The sequence below is a fragment of the Hippocampus comes genome, unplaced genomic scaffold (assembly GCF_001891065.2).
Source record: "Hippocampus comes isolate QL1 unplaced genomic scaffold, H_comes_QL1_v1.1 scaffold122, whole genome shotgun sequence".
NCBI classification, from domain to species: domain Eukaryota; kingdom Metazoa; phylum Chordata; class Actinopteri; order Syngnathiformes; family Syngnathidae; genus Hippocampus; species Hippocampus comes.
This window is the reverse complement of record NW_017842059.1, coordinates 3,550,549-3,569,057: the sequence shown is the minus strand read 5'-3', so window position 1 is coordinate 3,569,057 and position 18,509 is coordinate 3,550,549. Positions and strand designations below refer to the sequence as shown.

Sequence of the window (18,509 nt, the reverse complement as noted above, 5' to 3'; positions counted from 1 at the left end):
AAAAATTCCATTGAAGAAGAGCAGATGAACTAACACTCCTTTTGTCTCTCTGCTGTGGCTGCAGTCGATGCAGTCTTCCGCAGGCCCTCTTTCCCTGTGGCTGAGAACCCAGCAGCACCAGCAGCATGTCCCACGTCTCCTCCACTGCCAAGCGCTATGCTGGCTCGTCCTACACCAGCCACTATAGCTCCTACAGCTCCCCCTTAACCCCAAGCCTTAGCTCCTACAGCGAGCGGAACAGGTTGTCCTCTTACAAGTCCCCTGCCTCCTCTACCTCTTCCTCAGGTTACACCTCTTCCAGCTATCAAAGCAGCTCCACGATCCGCAGCCGCAACTACAGCACTTCCCTGGACGCAGACCGGGGCCGGGTCATCCCACGGACGGACATCCTTGGAAGTAGCAGCAACCGCCGTAGTGAAAGCCTCAGTCGAACCCCTGTCAAGAGCTATGCAGGTTCTGGACTTAGTGGGGGGTCAGCCTACACAACGTACAGTTCTTACTCGTCCCCATCAGTGCAGTCCAGCTACCTCTCCTCTTCACCGGTGGCCTCCAGAATGTCGCTTAATCGACAAAAATCAACATCCCAGAGTGACTTAACCAGGGACTTGGCGGCTCTGGGCCTCAATGACGCCTCCTCCTCGTCTTCCTCCTCCAGCCCGTCTTCCTCCTCCAGCGCCTCGAGGAGCTGTCGCACTCGGACCAGTGAGGTGGCTAATACGTATGGCACTAACTCCTCAGGCGTGCCACGGAACACTACTCAGGAAGCCCCTTCATGGCGCTCCACCAAGGAAGGCTTCAGTAGCAGCAGCAACAGATCACACAATTCCTCAGCGTGGGAGGCAAGTACGAGTGGAGTGTATCCCCCCACGAGGGACTCCACGGTAAGACCACACTCTTTCTTGCACACATTGAAGTGAAATGATCCGTTGTTAATACAGAGGGATTCATGTACAGTAGAATGCCTCAAGTGCTTTGCAGCTGTGTTGTGTACAGCATCTTGAAGAACCACTGAAATAGAACAGACCGCGAAATCACACATTCTCAACTGAATAACACCACTGTAATCGTATGCAAACCGATCATGATTGTTTGAGGCAACATAGAGTAAGTGGTTTGGGACAAATGACCTCTTTACCGTGGATACTTGACCTCGTCTGACCCCATGCGATTACCTGTAGCTAACGTACACCTTCGATGAGCTCGGTCTGTCGGCGTCACCTTTACACTGGCTATTTGTGATCCAAGCTTCAAGGGTGAGAAAGGAAAATGAGGGTGGAGAGTGGGCGAGAGAAAGAGTACATAATACACGACACAGTGATTTAGTTAATTTGCAGAAAAAATATGAGTACAGGGGAACCTCCAACTCCAAACGGCCAGAAGTGATTAAGACTGGAAGTTCAATGAAAAATTTTGGAAAAAAGATGCAAACAAAACATGGGTCATTCCAGAATCGGAGGACATTTTGGCTTCAATGTTCTTGAAAAATAACCCTTCGCTTTTCTGATTATCTGCTATATATTCATCAATAATAGGCAATAAACTATCAAAGGCTCATCTTAAATCAATGGTTCAATTTTTATGACATGATTTATTTGGTGTTTACAAATCCTGTCAAAGTAATCACAGTAGCAGGGTGGAAAATGTGGACAGACGTCAGCTTTCTATCAGGAGTAGAAGGTGGATTTTATCTAATTCTTACCGCTGACCAAGAGGACACATTTACTTAAGCAAATAAGTAAAGGGAATAAAAAGGTATCTCATTCTGATCATACGGATTCCAGGATTGCATGAGATAGAATGAGGCAATCAATCAAGTCTAACTAACGATTTTATAAAAATGTGAAAATAGAAGAGAAAGCATACCTTTGCCCGATCGATACTTTTGGGAAGTTGATGATGTCAAGTCACTGCTTTCCTCTTCTTCTACCGTGCTAAAAAGGTGATGGTAACAGGGTTGTTTGCATGTCGTAGGACACCCGTTCCATGAATTATAATATCCACATATCCATCCATTTTCAACGGCGCTCATCCTGAACAGGGTCACGGGGAGTTGCTGGAGCCTATTCCAGCTGACTCTGGGCGGAAGGCAGACTATACCCTGAACTGATCGACAGTCAGTCACAGGGCACATACGCGGACAAGCAACCATACACAGCTTCATTCACACCGTCACCGAGTGGGAACCGATATGGTGTCCGCACACAAGTCAGGTGACTTGAATACTAATAATTATTGTTTTTTCAAATACTGTATGATGTTCATCATTTCTTTTTTTGTGTTTGTTTTGTTTTGGATTTTTTTAGATTTGGTCTCGGGATGAGTAAATTGTCCTCTGCATGTTTTAGTATTTTGTATGTGGATTATTTAAAATTTACTGGGTGGGATTCAAAATGTCCTAATTTTTCAATAACCCACATGCAGTTCAAATTCATTACCATCCGTTACCACACAGGCGGCTCGTCACCATCTAAAAGAATGCGTGTAATTATAGCCAGGGAACCTAAATTGATATTGGAACATTGAAAAGTGTCTGACTGCTCTGTACAAAAGGAGCAAAACGTTGAGTTGATGGTTAATTGCGCACATATTTTAATTTCAACAAGCGGATGCGACTGTGATGAATAAAATATTAATTCCTGCAATACCTGTAAACGCCACTTGGTGACAGTGTTGCTCTGTGAACACCTCCCTGCTTCCTCACCGTCATATCAGTGTCTTGTTCGGTTTTATAAGGGTGAGTACTGTAGTTTTACTTTACTTTTGTATTTATTGTTGTTTTATTTTTTTAATCCTGCAATTTGGAACAAATGTATTCCCTTTATATATTCCATGGAAATGGGATTTTGAATTAGAACAACTTGAATCAACCATGGACATAAAAACAAATTATGCATCTGTGAACACAATTGTTCTAAAATCTTGAAACTACATCCGTATTACCAAAATTAATCGCTGAACTACCCAGCATGCTCTGGTATTTCAATTTCGAATATATTTGTAATCGTTCATTGAACAGTACTGGCAACTACAGTATGTTAAAGTAATGGACATGTGCTCATCCATAATGAAGGGACCGTTTGCTTCACTGGTTGTGTTTTTGCAGTGATTCTGACTTGTCATTTCAACCATACTGTATGGTACTCTGCAGCCAGGACACAGTCTGATGGTCACACTTTTCTTCTTTGTCATCTGCGTCTTTTTGCGGTGTAATAACCCAAAAAGCATCGACAACTGAATATTGGCGATGATTCACTGGCCAAGTATTTGACATTTTGAGCCATAATATTCAACTTTTGAAGTTTCACTGTTTGCTTTGAACAGCTCTAAAGGTTGATCTAAAATTTGTTTCAATCTTAACAACTCAGCGAGTGGGCCTTGTGAAAAGTGTGTATGAGAGTATGAGAGCCTCTCATACAATATTGTGGAAATTCACCGTGTTGTCGTGGCACTCCTGACTGATGCCTCATGTGATATGCGATGAACTTTTTATACCACTTTTTCAGTTCACAGTCACAGGATGCCGGGATCGATCTGCACTGATCACCAGTTAACGTCAGGGCTGACGCACGGAGAGAAACAAATATTCATCTCTCCATTTTCTTTACCACTCGTCTTCATGGGCTGTTTGCCAACAGGGTACATATAGACCAACAACCATTACAGATTAGATTAGAGTCTTCAATTAACCTGGTGTCCATGGTGTACCTGGCTTTCATCCAAAGTGAGCTGGAATAGGCTCCAGCCCACAAGCAACACTAATGAGAACAAGTGGAAAATGGAAAATGGATGGATGGATGGATGGATAGCTCTTACACACTGGGGCCATTACTTGTGCGATGGGTCACATACTATAACTGCCTTGGTTGCATTGTTGATCATTCCCACTCAACGCTTCGTTTCCTACATTCATGTGACTGATGGTGATTATGATAGATTGCAGAAACTCAACAGTTTAGTGTTGCGGAAAATGTATTTGTTGAATGGTGGGTGCTCCATATTTATAGATGGCGTAGCTGCACTGGTGTGTAAAAACAACAACAACAACAACAAAAACTGCTGCATATTGATTTTCGCGAAAGCCTCATTTTGCTTGTTTGGAAATTTGGCGAAATTTTATGCGCCATGGTGGGCGTTCTGGCATACAAAAAGTGTTTCCATTGACATGCGCGCGGCACACATACCAATTTGATGGCTGAAAGTCGACTAAAATTTAGGCTAGCTAAAACCGCGTCTAACTATTCCCGCCAGTTGGTTAAACAATTTTGGTGGATTTGGAAGGACAGGCAGAGAGAGTCTGTATTCCGCCAACATGTGTGGTCGATGTTGTGTTTCATTCAGAAATGTGACATCGTGCATCCAACCCTCAAAATAATTGTAGAAATCTATTGATTCAACACATTACGAAGGCTGTAACCGGTGGTGTTTTACTCTTGCTGAGTCCTACCAGTATAAAGAATATTTGTCTTAGTCCAAGTTAGCTGGTCAAAGGTCATAAACGGACGTTCATGAACCTACCCTGTTCTTATGTTGCATGATAAAATGCTAACTGTGAAGTTGCACAATTGATACAAGAAACGCTAACTTTAACTCGATATCTGTTTGAAATTCCCCCTCTGAACTTGTTTCTTGACAACAAAATACAAGTGAATTTCAGAAACAAAAACTGTGGATTTTATAAAAAGGAAATAAATTGGTTGGTCGTTATTAAGTGGAAAATATAGTGCTACTGGATGGATATTGACGGTAGTGGTAGTCGTCGTAATGTGGATTTTGTATTGACTGCTGATTTGTTTTGACCAAAACAATAGTTCATCTGAGCACACCATTATATAGAATTTTCATTAGGATACTCAAAGGTCGAAATATTTGACAGCGACAGCTTGACATTCAACCTCCCCATTCCATTGTCATATTTTTATTGTTGAATAAAACTCACGTCCCTGGGACTAACCTGCAAAAACTGCTCCTCAAATGAAATCATCGACAAACAAATTTTCTCCACAAAAAAAAAAAAAAAAATCTAAATATTTCGAGCCCTGAATCATTACTATTACTATCATCTTTATCATGTTTTCAGCATCACCCCCTGGCCGCAGCACAGCTATGGGGGTGAGGCCTATAAGAAGGACACGGACAATCGAGGTGCAAGGCAGTCTCCGAGTGGCCACCTCACAGATCTGTGATCGCCATATGGCCAATTTTACATCATCCGTCCATGGATTCAACTCGTAGCAGATCGAGTTGGCTGTGTTCATGCACGCAATGGAGCTAAACACCTATTTTGAACGCCAATCTGCGTGCATCTGTGAAAAATTCCGAAATCCAGACTCGTCCACCTTCGCGTAAGATTTAAACTATGCCTTGCGCCAGACTTCAAATGGGCACAAAAATAGAGTGCTGAGTTTGTCTTGTCTATAATAGATCTCGTAACATGGAGTTCCATACCAATATGTACATTTAAATTGCAGATGCAATGCAATAATTAAGATTTTAGTATCATCTTTGCTAAATTGGCGCTGCACTAACAAATATCCAGAGGTTTGGCAACCTCAAATTGACCTTAAGGTGAGTTGTCAGTAATGTTTTTTTTAAAATTAGGAGTTTAACCCTTTCAGGGACAGCGGTTACTACAGTGGACAACTTATCATGTTATCTATCAGGTTACAGCACAGGTGTCAAAGTCAAGGCCCGGGGGCCAGATCTGGCCCACCACATCATTTTATGTGGCCCGCAAAAGCAAATCAAGCATGTCAAGTTCCTTGATGCTTGCTAAAGTCTGAACCAAAATGTCAAATTGTCATATGTAATCCACAATAACAGTCATTATTCTTGACTTCTGATCTTAAAACTACTTATTCATCAATTTATTGTGCACTGTGTATGTAAATATGTGGAGGGGATTAAACATTTATATGGTTTCCCAAAATTTATAACGGCCCTCCACGGCAAACCGTAACTACAATGTGGCCCGCGACAAAAATGAGTTTGACACCCCTGGGTCACAGGGTGCATGACAGGGTTAAACCCACACTGGAAGTGTTGACAAAAAGCCTCACTTTTCTCATGTTTTATGTTGGATTCCATCAGAAATAACATTTTACTAGCATATGATATTCCGGCTCCACAATTTGTTCTGAAGACATCATTCTGTTCCCGATGAGTTACACAAGAAGACTTTATTCTGTCCTAGGAATCTCCCACACATTCACTTTAACTCACACGCGTGTTCTAACCGCATTTGTCAGCATTTAATCTTAAGCGTAGGAATGTTGATGAAAAGGTCCACTGTCAGTCCATATTCATCAGTTACTCGACGGTTGCACCTTATGACAGAGTTTGTCTGCATTTGATGTTTTCTAATTCAGTTGGGGAAAACACAAGCCTATCACTCAGGACTGGTTGTCTCAGTCTTCCAAGATCAAATTGCAGAGACTCTCACTCCAACCTTTTTGTGAAGCTGTCTGTTCAGTTCTTGAGCTCCAATACAACATAAGCAAGAAGCAGGCATACACTGTAGACCCGACACTGTCGAGGTTTTTGCTTATTCTCACTCTTCTCACAGCGGCGTTCCCGTGGAGCACGTTCTCGTCTCCTACATATAGAGATGGAATGTGTTGCATGCCTATTTGTCGCGTACACAAATAGTTTGGAACTTGAGATTCCTGTTGAGAACACTACCGTCCTCTCTTCGGAGAATTACTTTGGGATCACGTTTGCGCAGTCATTGTAATTTACAGTTTATTCATTGATCAATAGTGTTTTGTTATTTTATTTTTTTAATGAAGCTGTAGGATAAAGCGTGACCCTTGTCAGTGATAGCTTGCTACCAAGATCTCTTGGCTTAGTTTCATCACACGTGTTTGTCATTTGACCATGTGACAACATAGAAAGAACACAAACACAATGTCCAAATCAGCTGTGTAAATATGGTATCACTTCCAAAAATTGCTATGGGTACATGCTTGAAATCTTTATATTGCTAAACAACCCATTATTTGAAGTCACAACAACAACAACAACAACAATTTTTTTTCCTGCTCACGTGTCGTAAACTGATGGTGTGGTGGACCTGGATCAGATCAAAACATTGTTTTACCATTCCGGTGTCACATTTTTTATCATGTTGGAAAGCTTTGCATCCCCCTTAATGTAGAGTATTTATTTATTCATTTATTTATTCATTCATTCATTCATTCATTCATTCATTCATTCATTCATTTATTTTATTTTATTTGTACAAAGTAAATACCAGGCTTTCATCTGAGTCACTCAACCAAGAGTGAGTCTCCTCCCTCCAGCCTCACCTGATCTGATCTGTTACGTGGTGGTTGCAGCACTCTTCTCCTTGTCGTTTTTAGTGCGGTGAATCATTTGTGAGCCACCATAAACACAACAACAGTTGCTCCTGTGTTTGTGTCTAGCAACAGCGTGAGCCTTCGGTTGCCTGTTAATTGGCTCTCATTACGTTACACATCAAAATCATGGAGTGCGTGGACCAGCCAAACTCTGTGTTAACAGTGCACATGAGGATTTGCGATCCTAAATATTCAACAGGTTTAATATTTATAATTCTTTCCCACAAACCTTTTCAGAGCACATTGAGTAAGGGGGAAAAACACACTCCCAGACCATTGAATAATCAGTTAGGACAAGTCATTTGCTGACTTTGATTGGGTTGAGGTAATGCTCAAATTTGGCCTACTTATCAGAACTTTTCTACACCCCTGTTTTTTTCCAGAAGCATGTGGTCAATTATACGCAGATTTTTGCTGTTGTCTATTGGCGGGGTTCCAACAAGAATCTCAAGTCCCTATCCCCAGTGAATACTGTATCAGTGGTTGGCTGTATTAGATTTGTTTTTTTTTGTTTTTTTTTAATGCAGTGGAAGCGGTATGAGTCTTTTTTTTCCAATTTCAACCCAGGCCTCTTTTGTCATGGCAATAAATCACATACATCTCAGATGCGAATGCAGTATGGCCACTCAGGTGGCGCACATCCGACATCATCAGAAATAAATTTGCGCTGCGCCCAGGAGTGGCAGATTTAGTGTACTGTAGACAACTCACAATCATCTTTGCAGTTGCAAAGTTGTGAAGAGTAACTGTTGATTTTAGATTTGACTTTAATTTAATCCCACTTGAAACGAAGTGTAAAGTGGACATTTGTGACATTAGTAGCGCACATCAATGTCGTGATGTTATCATCGGGAGATGGATGTCCCTATGAAACGACAAGATCGAGGAACAATCGTGTCATTTGTTCAAAATATTTTTACCTCATCACACCTCGCCCCTCTGTCAATCTCCGTGTCTTCGATGGAATTTCTGGTGGGAGGCACTCACTCGTATGTAAACATAGGAGCAAGGACCTCAAAGGTTATAGAGAAATGAGATGTGAAAATGTAGATGTGCCAGTTTTTACACAGAGCGGCTGTCGATGAAAATAGGGCCTGATATGTTAAGTGGAACTGTGTGTGTGTGTGTGTGTGTGTGTGTGTGTGTGTGTGTGTGTGTGTGTGTGTGTGTGTGTGTGTGTGTGTGTTTGTGCATTTTTTGAGCAGCAAAATGTGATCCCACCCACCCCTGTGCTGACTGAGTGCCCCTATCGGATGTGATCTGGTGCAAAACCCAGGAGAGTGCAGGGGGCGGGGACAACCGAGCAGTGGGCATCCACCCCCCACCGCCATAAACTCACCATTCTACGGAAATGCCATTGGTGCATGTTGATCAGCCGATCATTAATGCATTAATGTGCACGCTGAAGTGGCATCCTGTCTGGATGGAAAGGGCATCCACTTCAAGAAAAGTGTGTCCATCCCTCTTAATATAAAAATATGTAGGGCTTTGTATAACGATTGCCAGCTTGTTGTAAAAGCTCAGTTGGGTGCTTTCTACTACTGTTATAAAGCAAGCACGTGGCCTGGGCGTTTAGCTTAGCAGTTAGTGCTCTGATGGTGGCGTGGGTTCAATCCGAAACTTTGGTGGAACTCTTCAGTCTTCACAATTTTTAAATGCTGCTTTTTACGTTGGTTTCTTCCTGCTTGTATTATGAATGCATTCAGCAAGGTTCTGGTTATGTGTGCATTTGATTTCATTAAACCGTGGCTGTGGATGTTGTGATAAACAATGACTTGACAATGACGATGGTATGGGCTGCTCCCTCTAAATTGTTTACCAGTCTGTTGGGAAAAAAAATGGAGGAAAATAGCAATTAAATAACACTGCCTCAGCCCCAAAGTATGCCGGCCCACTGGGCATGTGCCCTATAAGCAGGTGGCTAGTCCAGCCTTGCTGGTTACACATTCTCACCGACGGTGCTGAATTGAAATCCAAATGAAAATATGCTGATGTTTGAAAACAAATGTCGGCACTGAATGGAAGAATGGCAATGCAATATGGAACATTGAAACCTGCCTTATGCGTCTGCTGTGCTTTGCATACCCCTGCCCAAACCAGTCAGCACCCCTATACGTCTGATCCTAGAATTGCCCCTGCTATTAAATGCACATTTCAGTCATGCATGAGAGTGTTTCACTAGTAACAGTCTTAGAGGATCACTTGGATTTTTGATCACATTTGGTAGCTAATGCGTCATCGTGCTCAGGGTTGGTTAAGTGTAGGTGTCAGCCATGATCAATCCAGATCCTCGTGGTCTGCTTGGACCACAGCCTGATGAGCCCCCGCTGAGGTCTTTGCATCAGTGTGGCGGAAACTGGTCTATGACGTAAACGGCTTGGCCAAAGGCGGGCGCTGACGTATTTGGGAGGCAGTCCCAGTTTAGAGGACGTTAAAGGGGTGGATCGAGCGTGCTGTCAAACGGAATGAAATTCATATTCATAGATAGTGCTCTGTTTCGGTGGAGAGTGATACAACAGGCAACTGCCGCCTTGCCATAGCCGATGTTTGCGGGCGCTATTTAATTCTATTCGGCGTGCTTTTTCCACCCTCTCCTTGTCCTTTTCCTTGTGTTGCTATTGTACAGAGGAGATAGCGAATGACAGAGAGCGTGTCACTCACGACACGGCGACAGAACACGGCAGGTAGCCAGCAGGAGCGCGTTCTAGACAACCGGCACTCGTCGACTAGTGCCTGTGAGCCGGCTCCATTCTTCCCTCAGCATGCCGAGCATGAGGCAGACATACACGGTGACCGTTCCCGAGGAGCCACCAGCAGCCGCGTTCCCTTTTCTTAAGCAAGAGATGCGGAGAAAAGGCAGCATGTCAGGCTCGGTGCTGGTCTCAGCCTTCGTCGGTCTCCTAATTAACCAAGCCAAGGTAAGGGAGACACTGCACTGTGCGCTCTTGTTACGTCACACGACTGAAACGCGACTGTTTCATCCGTGCAAATTTACTTCCATAGTTCGGTAAAGGTGCCACGTTAATGTTCAGTAAATGACTGTTTTTGCTAGCTCAAAGCCTGCACAAGATGGTTCACAAGCAGTCGCGCAGTTCCACTTATCGGTTTTGTTGCGTCTGGTCGTTGCGAGGGTCGGTCATTAGACTCTTTACGACGTTGATAATTCATAAAAGTCACGTTGTAAAGATTGCTTGTGCGTTATGTATTTTCTGGAAAATGGTGTCAGGTTAACGGTAAAGTGAGTAATTTGCAGATGTAAGCCGCTCTCTCTTAAGCTTGCTGTACGCACTGTGCCAGGAGGCAGCGGTAGGCCCGCACTAGTGGCAGGTCACTGGTTATATAACCACGCTTAAGCCTCACCATAGGCTCCGCTACGACTGCTACTCTCTGACTATCCTGCTCTTATCTGTGAGGCTCTTTGCTGTGCATTGGCCGGCCATAAAGAGAAAGAAACCCCATCAAAACAGGGATTCCTTCATGCTCCTGGTGTATTGTTATGTTATGTAAGCATAACGTACTGTCAGCAAATATTATATTAGGTACCTGTACTCTAGGTATTCATGCTAGTGTTGAAGTAATCAACGACAGGACTGGTGATCGCTTTTTCAAAGAATTGTACTCTCATGAGATGGGACGGGGGGACATGTCCTGTAATGTTTACTTGAGAACATTTGGACCCACTTGTCTCAGAGGTTTACCGCCTGGGTACTCAATGGTACTGCTTTTGTACTGTTGACTATTAAGATTGTGGATGCATACATGTATGAAAAACAAAACAAAATCATCATGTCCAATAACCCTAGTGCGGTGCTTTTAATTGTACAGTGAGGTATATTGTTAGGCTTTTAAACCTTAACCAACACATTGCTAATTAACCCACATTCTATGTTGCGGTAAAATTTGCCCATTTTAAAGGTGAACAAAATAAAATAGTTACATTTTTATGCGTGAAACTTCTGCTTGGCTTAATACGTTCAATTAGCATATATGAACAAGCTTAGGTTCAATTTGAAAATGTTTGCTGTACCTGATTAAAAAAAAAAAACATAACAATAGGGTGAACGCTGTGTTTGTCAAATGGGAATAATGCTATTACCTAGCCGCAGCGTTGTGTCGAAAGTGTCACGTGCCAGTTTCTGTTATGTAATGTGAAATCATATTAGCGTGGACTCTGGAGTCAGCCAGTGATTTCAGTTTGGTTGGCACGCTTGATGTTTTGTTGTCACCATCCACCTGCTCCCCCCACCTTCATGTCCTCCACTCCTCCCACCCCTTGTCCACAACCAGCGTGGCAGGGGAACGTGCTCTGTTCTCCCTCTAGAGTGTGTGTGTGTGTGTGTGTGTGTGTGTGTGTGTGTGTGTGTGTGTGTGTGTGTGCGCGTGTGCGTGTGTGAGAGGTTGTCTATCTGAGACATGTGCATGCAACTATGTGAGGGTGTGCACTGTGTATGTGTATGTTTGTCTCTGAACATGTGCCGCAAGCCCCACGGGACACCAGCACTGGAGACAATGACACTGTACTGCGCTGTGTTTGGTACACATTCATAAATCTGCATCTTAGCTGTGTATTCACCTACTGATGGTATAATAAATAATAAGAAGAATCCAACAACAGACTCTACTTGGGATTGTGATTGGCAAGATTGGAGGGAAAAAAAGAAATGATGGAAGTGACCCTCAAAAATATCAGAATACCTTAGTTGACAGCATATACTCTACAAAATGATCGCATTCAATAGTAAAACATGCTTTTTTTTGCAAAAAAACACGTCTCGCATGATATGAAAAATTCCAACCAATGGCAATCATTTCCTGTCTTGTTTTGGCCGATACCGATCACCGTTCATCTGTACAACGCAAATCCATTGAGGCTAAGACAGGCAAGCATTCTTTTTAGTAAGGTCATACTCTCTGATTGCATTAACTAGTGTAAATGTGTGAGACGTTGCGCTGAGCTGCTTGTCTTCGAGACTGGACACTGGGCACAGCGAATGTGATGACTGATTTCATCCCTCTGTCTTTTTTCGAGGGCAAGAAAAGGACATTTGCGAGAAAGTGTTTTTGCTAGCATTCATTTTGTCACTCTCATGCGTGTGCGGACCCACACGCACACACACCCACACACACACACACACACACACACACACACACACCCACACACGCACACAAAAACAGATGACGTGGCCAAGTGTTGTACGCATGTGGGGGTGGGGGCTTAACATAGCAACATACTGTGAGCAGCCTCAGAGGGAAAGAGTGATATTGTTGACGATGCCCTGCCAAAGTGAGAGGCAGGTCAGAACAGGCTGTTCTGCTGCTCTGTCTCATGCTGGTTTGCCAGCCAGTCTGCTCTTGGTGGTCAGCACCGGCAGGTGGACTCAGGCGTTCTGCTGCTGTTGGCGTGCAGTTTGTGTTGACAGGCCACAGCAGCAGAGAGGTCACTTGTCAGCGGCTTCATGTTATGACAGTATGGCCGAAATGGCAACGAACCATGAATTGTTATTCTCATTACGCTTTTTCAGTGGATGGTTCAAAAATGATAGAAGGAGAAATCTGGATTCACATAATTATTGTAACAAATTAGCACAAGCTCATAGGTGCCAAAATTAATTGATTAACCGACAACCACTGATTTGTAAAATTAATCATTTATTTTAATAGTCGAGTAATAGTTTTGAGCCATTTGTTAAACTTGAAATTGCCATGCTCCTTCAATTTCAGCCTCTCAATTATTCTCTGATTTCTGTAATCCTTCATGAAAGCAGATTGATTACACTGATCAACAATTTTTTTTATGAAATATTTTAATCAGAGGTGCACGTGTACTTTTCTCGATGAATGAATTTAAAACAATAATATAATATTTAATATATTTTGTACTGTTTATAAATTATGGGTTAAATTCAGGAAAAGGTGATTTTTTTTCCTCTAAAGTCAAAGCGATAAATTACAGCGCATGATAAAATATTGTATTGCACAAGCTTTTGCATGTCAAACTTTAAAACAAAAAAAGAAAATCTCTTGAAAACCTGATGCACTACAAAAAAAGTAGACATGTTTTAAATTAGCATCAAAAACCCATTTTGTGACCCAAAAACACATTTCTGATTAAAATTTGCTGTTGACCGGTGCTGTAGTGCTTCTGTATTATTCCTGTGCACGTTTCTCATTTTGAACGAGCATATTTATGCCAGCATCCTCACTTCTCCAGCAGATTTACATAATAAGAGGCTTCAAAGCCAATAAATGCACAGCGGGTTATGGTCCATTTCAACAGGACTATCATTAAACTAAAATAGATTAAATCATAATTTTGACCCTTGTTTTGATAACGTCATTTTGGAGATGGAAAATGCTCACTTTTCAAAATATCTCTCAAGGTGAAGCCTTTTGAAATTGGCATTATGGTTGATTTACATCCAGCCATTAAAAAAAAAAAAAAAATTAAAAAAGGAAACTTTTTGAAAAAAAAAGATGTATGCATACTTGAGTACATACTGTATACTGTAAAAAACACTTTTGGAGAATTGGAAATACAACCCGTGGCACACGGTTAACCAACTGGTTAGCACGTATGCCTCACAGTGCAGAGGAGCAGGGTTTTATTCTGGCTTAAGGCTGTTTGGAGTTTTGTCCGGCTACTCAGGGTTCCTCCCACATTCCAAAAACATGCGTGGCAGGTTAATGAACCACTCTAGATTGTCCCGAGGTGTGAGTATGAGCGCGGATGGTTGTTCGTCTATGTGTGTCCTAAGATTGGCTGACCACCAGTTCAGGGTGTACCTCGCCTACTGCCCGAAGTCAGCAGGGATGGGCTTCAGCACGTCCGCGACTCTCGTGAGGAAAAACGGATTTGTAAATGGATGGATGGATGATTAGATAGATTTAAATACAACACATGAAAATCATCTAAAATTTACCTGATTATTTAAGGCAGTAAGGGAATTATAAATTAAAGGGTAGCTTATACCTCCACTACCTATTTTGTATCATCTACAAGTTTTACCGATAGAAAAAAATGTGTAAAATATACCGGTACCTGCACTTTAACCCTTTCATGCACTCTGTCACCTAATAACATGGTAAGATGTCCACTGCAGTAACTGTAAGTCAAGTCAAGTACATCTTTATTGTCAAATGCGCTGTATGTGCAGCATACAGCACAGATGAAATTTCTTCCCTCTCAACCAGACAACAGGACAACAAGAGGAGCCGCTGCGGGTGCCCGCGCCGCCATCCAAAGAACAGTTAACATAAAATGACAAAATAATACAACACAACACATAAGACACAGCCAGTCGTGCAATCTTAACCACTTTACCTGCATACGAACAATTTGTAGCCACTTTAATTGGGTAAATGTAAGTCACATATTTTCAATAAGGAGTACCTTAATTCATAAGCCAAGAAATGCTCCGTGACAATTGTTTTTTTACTGCAGTATGATCACATGCGTCAGTCCATCAATGCTGCTTGGCTCAAACGGGAGAGTAGTTGACTCTCAACCCAAAGATTGTGGGTTCAATCCTCAGCCCTTGAGACCGCATCGTATTATCCTTGCTCCCCATTTATTGGGTAGATTCATTTTATGTGGCCCGCGCAAGCAAATCTTGTTTGTTGATTTGCATGATTCTGGCTAAAATCTCTCCCAAAATTATCATGTGTAATAAAAAAATAACGAGATTTTTCTTAAGGATGTTTGTGTTACCCTTTTTTACAATATCTTGAACAACAATTTAAACAACTATAATCCTCGATTTCTGCTCTTCAAAAGCAGCAATGCATCAGTTTATTGTGTGTACAGATCAGTTTATAACATGCGCATATGTAATATGATGTGGCAATCAAACATTGATTTGGGTTCACCCTCATAACGGCCCTCTAAAGGCAAGCCAAGCTACAAAGTGGCTCACGACAAAAAAATGAGTTTGACATCCTTGTTCTATAGATTGTTTTTTTCAGCGCAACATTAATTCATTCACGCCCGGCGTAACACCGGGCTCGCGTTGCAACTATGCATCTAAAAACAATGATGACATTGATGATGCATATACATTTCCTGTAACCAGTGGGGACTCATTACTCCCAAACCTCAAATCTCAACCCCTCATTTTAAATTAAAAACTAGAATATTAAATATTCTTCGGATGAAGACAGGGAGGACAAACAAGCATGGTGTGGCATTTACATAATAGGTATTTCTCCAGCTCTGTGCGAACATGGATCCTATTGACAACGTTGTCAGTTGTGCATGCCACTTTAGAAAATACAAATAAAGAAAAATTGCGCTTGAGTAAAAATAGGGTGATATCATTTACATGTTTCATTTGGATGTGGATGGAATTGCTCAAAGCTATCAATAAGTCATTCAATGATGTTCATTTGAAATTTGAGAAAATTGCCTCAACAGCCTTGAAAATATTTTTCCTTGCAGTTGCCATCAACAGTCGTATTTGTCTGTCCGGATTCCTTCGAATTATCGTTGATCTCAACAGATAAATTGCTGGGCGAACTTGCAGTCGAGCAGCAAAGCGATTTGTTGATTAAAAAGGTTGACTTTACGAAAGCATGTGAGGGAACACACCTTGCTGTGACCTTGCTCTGATCCTTTTCCTACACTCCGAAAATAACTCTCCAGCAGATCTCGATCTTTGAATTAAGCGAGCACAATGATTGGACAGATTATACTTATTATACTCGCACGGTCAGGTACCTGTACAAAGGACATTTCGTATGTCCCCTTATTTCCGGCTTTAGGAAGGATTTCAGCCCGATTCTTGGAATGTCCTTGTGTTCCCAATGCTTTTGGGCTAAAACGAGATGTGTTTCCAAAGTAGTTCAGCAGTCGCCCAGGGTGCTTCTATGGCATGTATGAATGAAGCATTTATACCACGGTAGGTTTCCCCACAGGCCACCTCTTTAGTGTACACTGTGCATACATCTAACTGCTCACATGGAACTACTGGAATGCGAGGTCATATGATCTCTCTTGTGACGGCTTAGCACTTATCTTTCCTTCCATGCATCAGTCCTTTCAACTGGGATCAGTTGTATACAACACCGGTCCCCAACCCCCAGGCCACGGACCGCTATCGGTCCGTGGGTCATTTGGGACCGGGCCGCACAGAAAGATTAAATAACTTACGTTACTTCCATTTAATTCATTTCGGAATCTGAAAGATGTTTCATTTTGAAAAATTACTGGATACTCTAGTACCTGCAGCGGCTCCTCTCCTGTGGTAGAGAGGAAAGAAATTTAATCTGTGCTGTATGTTGCACATTCAGCACATTTGACAATAAAGTTGACTTGACTTGGCTTACATCCGTCTACAGTATGTCACTCTTGACTCAGGTCAAGGTGCGCTTCTCAGTCACGTGATAGGTTACCGCGAAAATGAAACCCAAGAGCGAGCAAAATGAGTGAAAAAACAAACGTCTTTGGGAAGGGGAAAAGGCCCAGCCAGGAGACAGAAGAGGAGCCTACGACTTTCATCAAAAAGAAGGCTGCATTTAATAGACAGTATCAGGAGTCCTACCTAAAATATGGATTTATCTCAATGGGAAATTCCCACACACCAAGCCCACTCTGTATATTTTGAAGGCATGTTTAAACATTACCATAGTGATCGCAGAGTGTTGCAGCCAGATAGGACGTTCCTTGTGTCATGATTGGTGTTTATTATTATGTTACGAAAAAGAGAACAATTTTCATGCAGGTCATATTAAATTATTTGGTTGTATTTATCCGGCAGTTGTATTTATAAGGCCGGTCCCTGAAAATATTGTCTGACATTAAACCGCTCCGTGGGGCAAAAAGGGTCGGGGACCCCTGGTATACAACATGTATTACCCGTGACATTGTAAAACACTCCTGACAAATGCATACACTGAATGAGTGTCGTATTCAAAATATGTATATTTCCACACTATAAGGCACATCTAAAAGCATTCTAATTTTCCCAAAAGCCGACACTGCGCACTATAATCGATGCACCTAACGTATGGTGTTAATGTCTCGATATTCCCCATTGAGTTGTTTCCCTGCTAGTGTTCCTATGCCATCTAGTGGTAATTATTCGCAGAAACCAATTGTAACCTAAAAGGGTTCTGACCGACACTAATTGACATGTGCAGTCGCCAACACACACTCAAACAGAGAACTACTTTGTGAGCTCTGCGCAGCCATTATGAAACAAAGTTAACAGCAAAAGCATAGTTAACTACTGACTAAACGAAGGAAGAAGGATACTTCTAAGGACATTTAGCCCTTTGTGGATGTGAGCCCACGAGTTTTGTGTGCCTTTATATTGAATTAATTGTCTTCAGAACATCTGTCTTTCATTTATTGTTTTGGAATGCCATTTGTATTTTTATGTTTCATGTCCGTGTTTGTGACCAGTTCCCATGGCTTTGTTACAGTTGCAGCAATTGTGAAGGCTCTGTATAACTAACGCTGTATTGTATTGTATTCCCTTTAGCGTAGCTCCATCTAGTTGATGCATAGCGCAACCGCAGCCACAATTGTAGCTTCTCTTCTCTGCGCCTTTATAATGCAGTGCGCCCTATGAATGAAAACAGTTTTGAAATAGGCCATTCATTGAAGGTGCACCTTGGATGTATTGTATTGTATTTTATTGTATTGTATTGTATTGTGTTGTATAAGCCGAAGTGCTTTATAGTGCAAAAAATATGGTAGGTGGAGCATATTCCAGATTATTTAGGGCAAGAGGTGACGTAGACCCTGGACTGGTTGCCGGGGTGCATAATGAGAAACAACCATTCGCACTCGCATTCATACCTATTGGCAGTTTTATGTCTTCACTTGACCAAAGAAGCGTGTGTTTGAAAGGTATAAGGAAGCCAAGTATTTGGAAAAAGAACACGCAAGCTGTAAACGTTAACCATGTGAGTGGTCATATGATAATACAAAATGTTTGTATTTGCATGATAGGGGTGTAATTCAAAGTTTTTGTTTTATCATGTTGCTGAGAACACTGTTCCCTGCCACAACCGTGTGTGTGTGTGTGTGTGTGTGTGTGTGTGTGTGTGTGTGTGTGTGTGTGTGTGTGTGTGTGTGTGTGTGTGAGTTTAATCCTACGCGCGCGCACACACAGAATTGCTGCTTTAAAGTGCTTACGTCTGAGAATGACTGCA

The 18,509-nt window shown here is 42.1% G+C and overlaps 1 protein-coding gene across 4 annotated transcripts in view; it reads left to right on the top strand.

Annotated features, from left to right (window-relative positions):
• The window catches only part of usp2a (ubiquitin specific peptidase 2a), a 47,664-nt gene that overhangs the window by 20,642 nt on the left and 8,513 nt on the right, over positions 1-18,509 (top strand). For 3 of the 4 annotated variants that reach the window (XM_019861603.1, XM_019861602.1, XM_019861604.1), the window contains one exon: positions 65-881. In XM_019861603.1, the coding sequence (XP_019717162.1) occupies positions 126-881 (756 nt within the window). In that variant the 5' untranslated portion in view covers positions 65-125. Of the gene's footprint in view, positions 1-64; positions 882-9,783; positions 10,274-18,509 lie in introns of those variants that run through there. The other variant, XM_019861605.1, reaches the window with a different exon arrangement.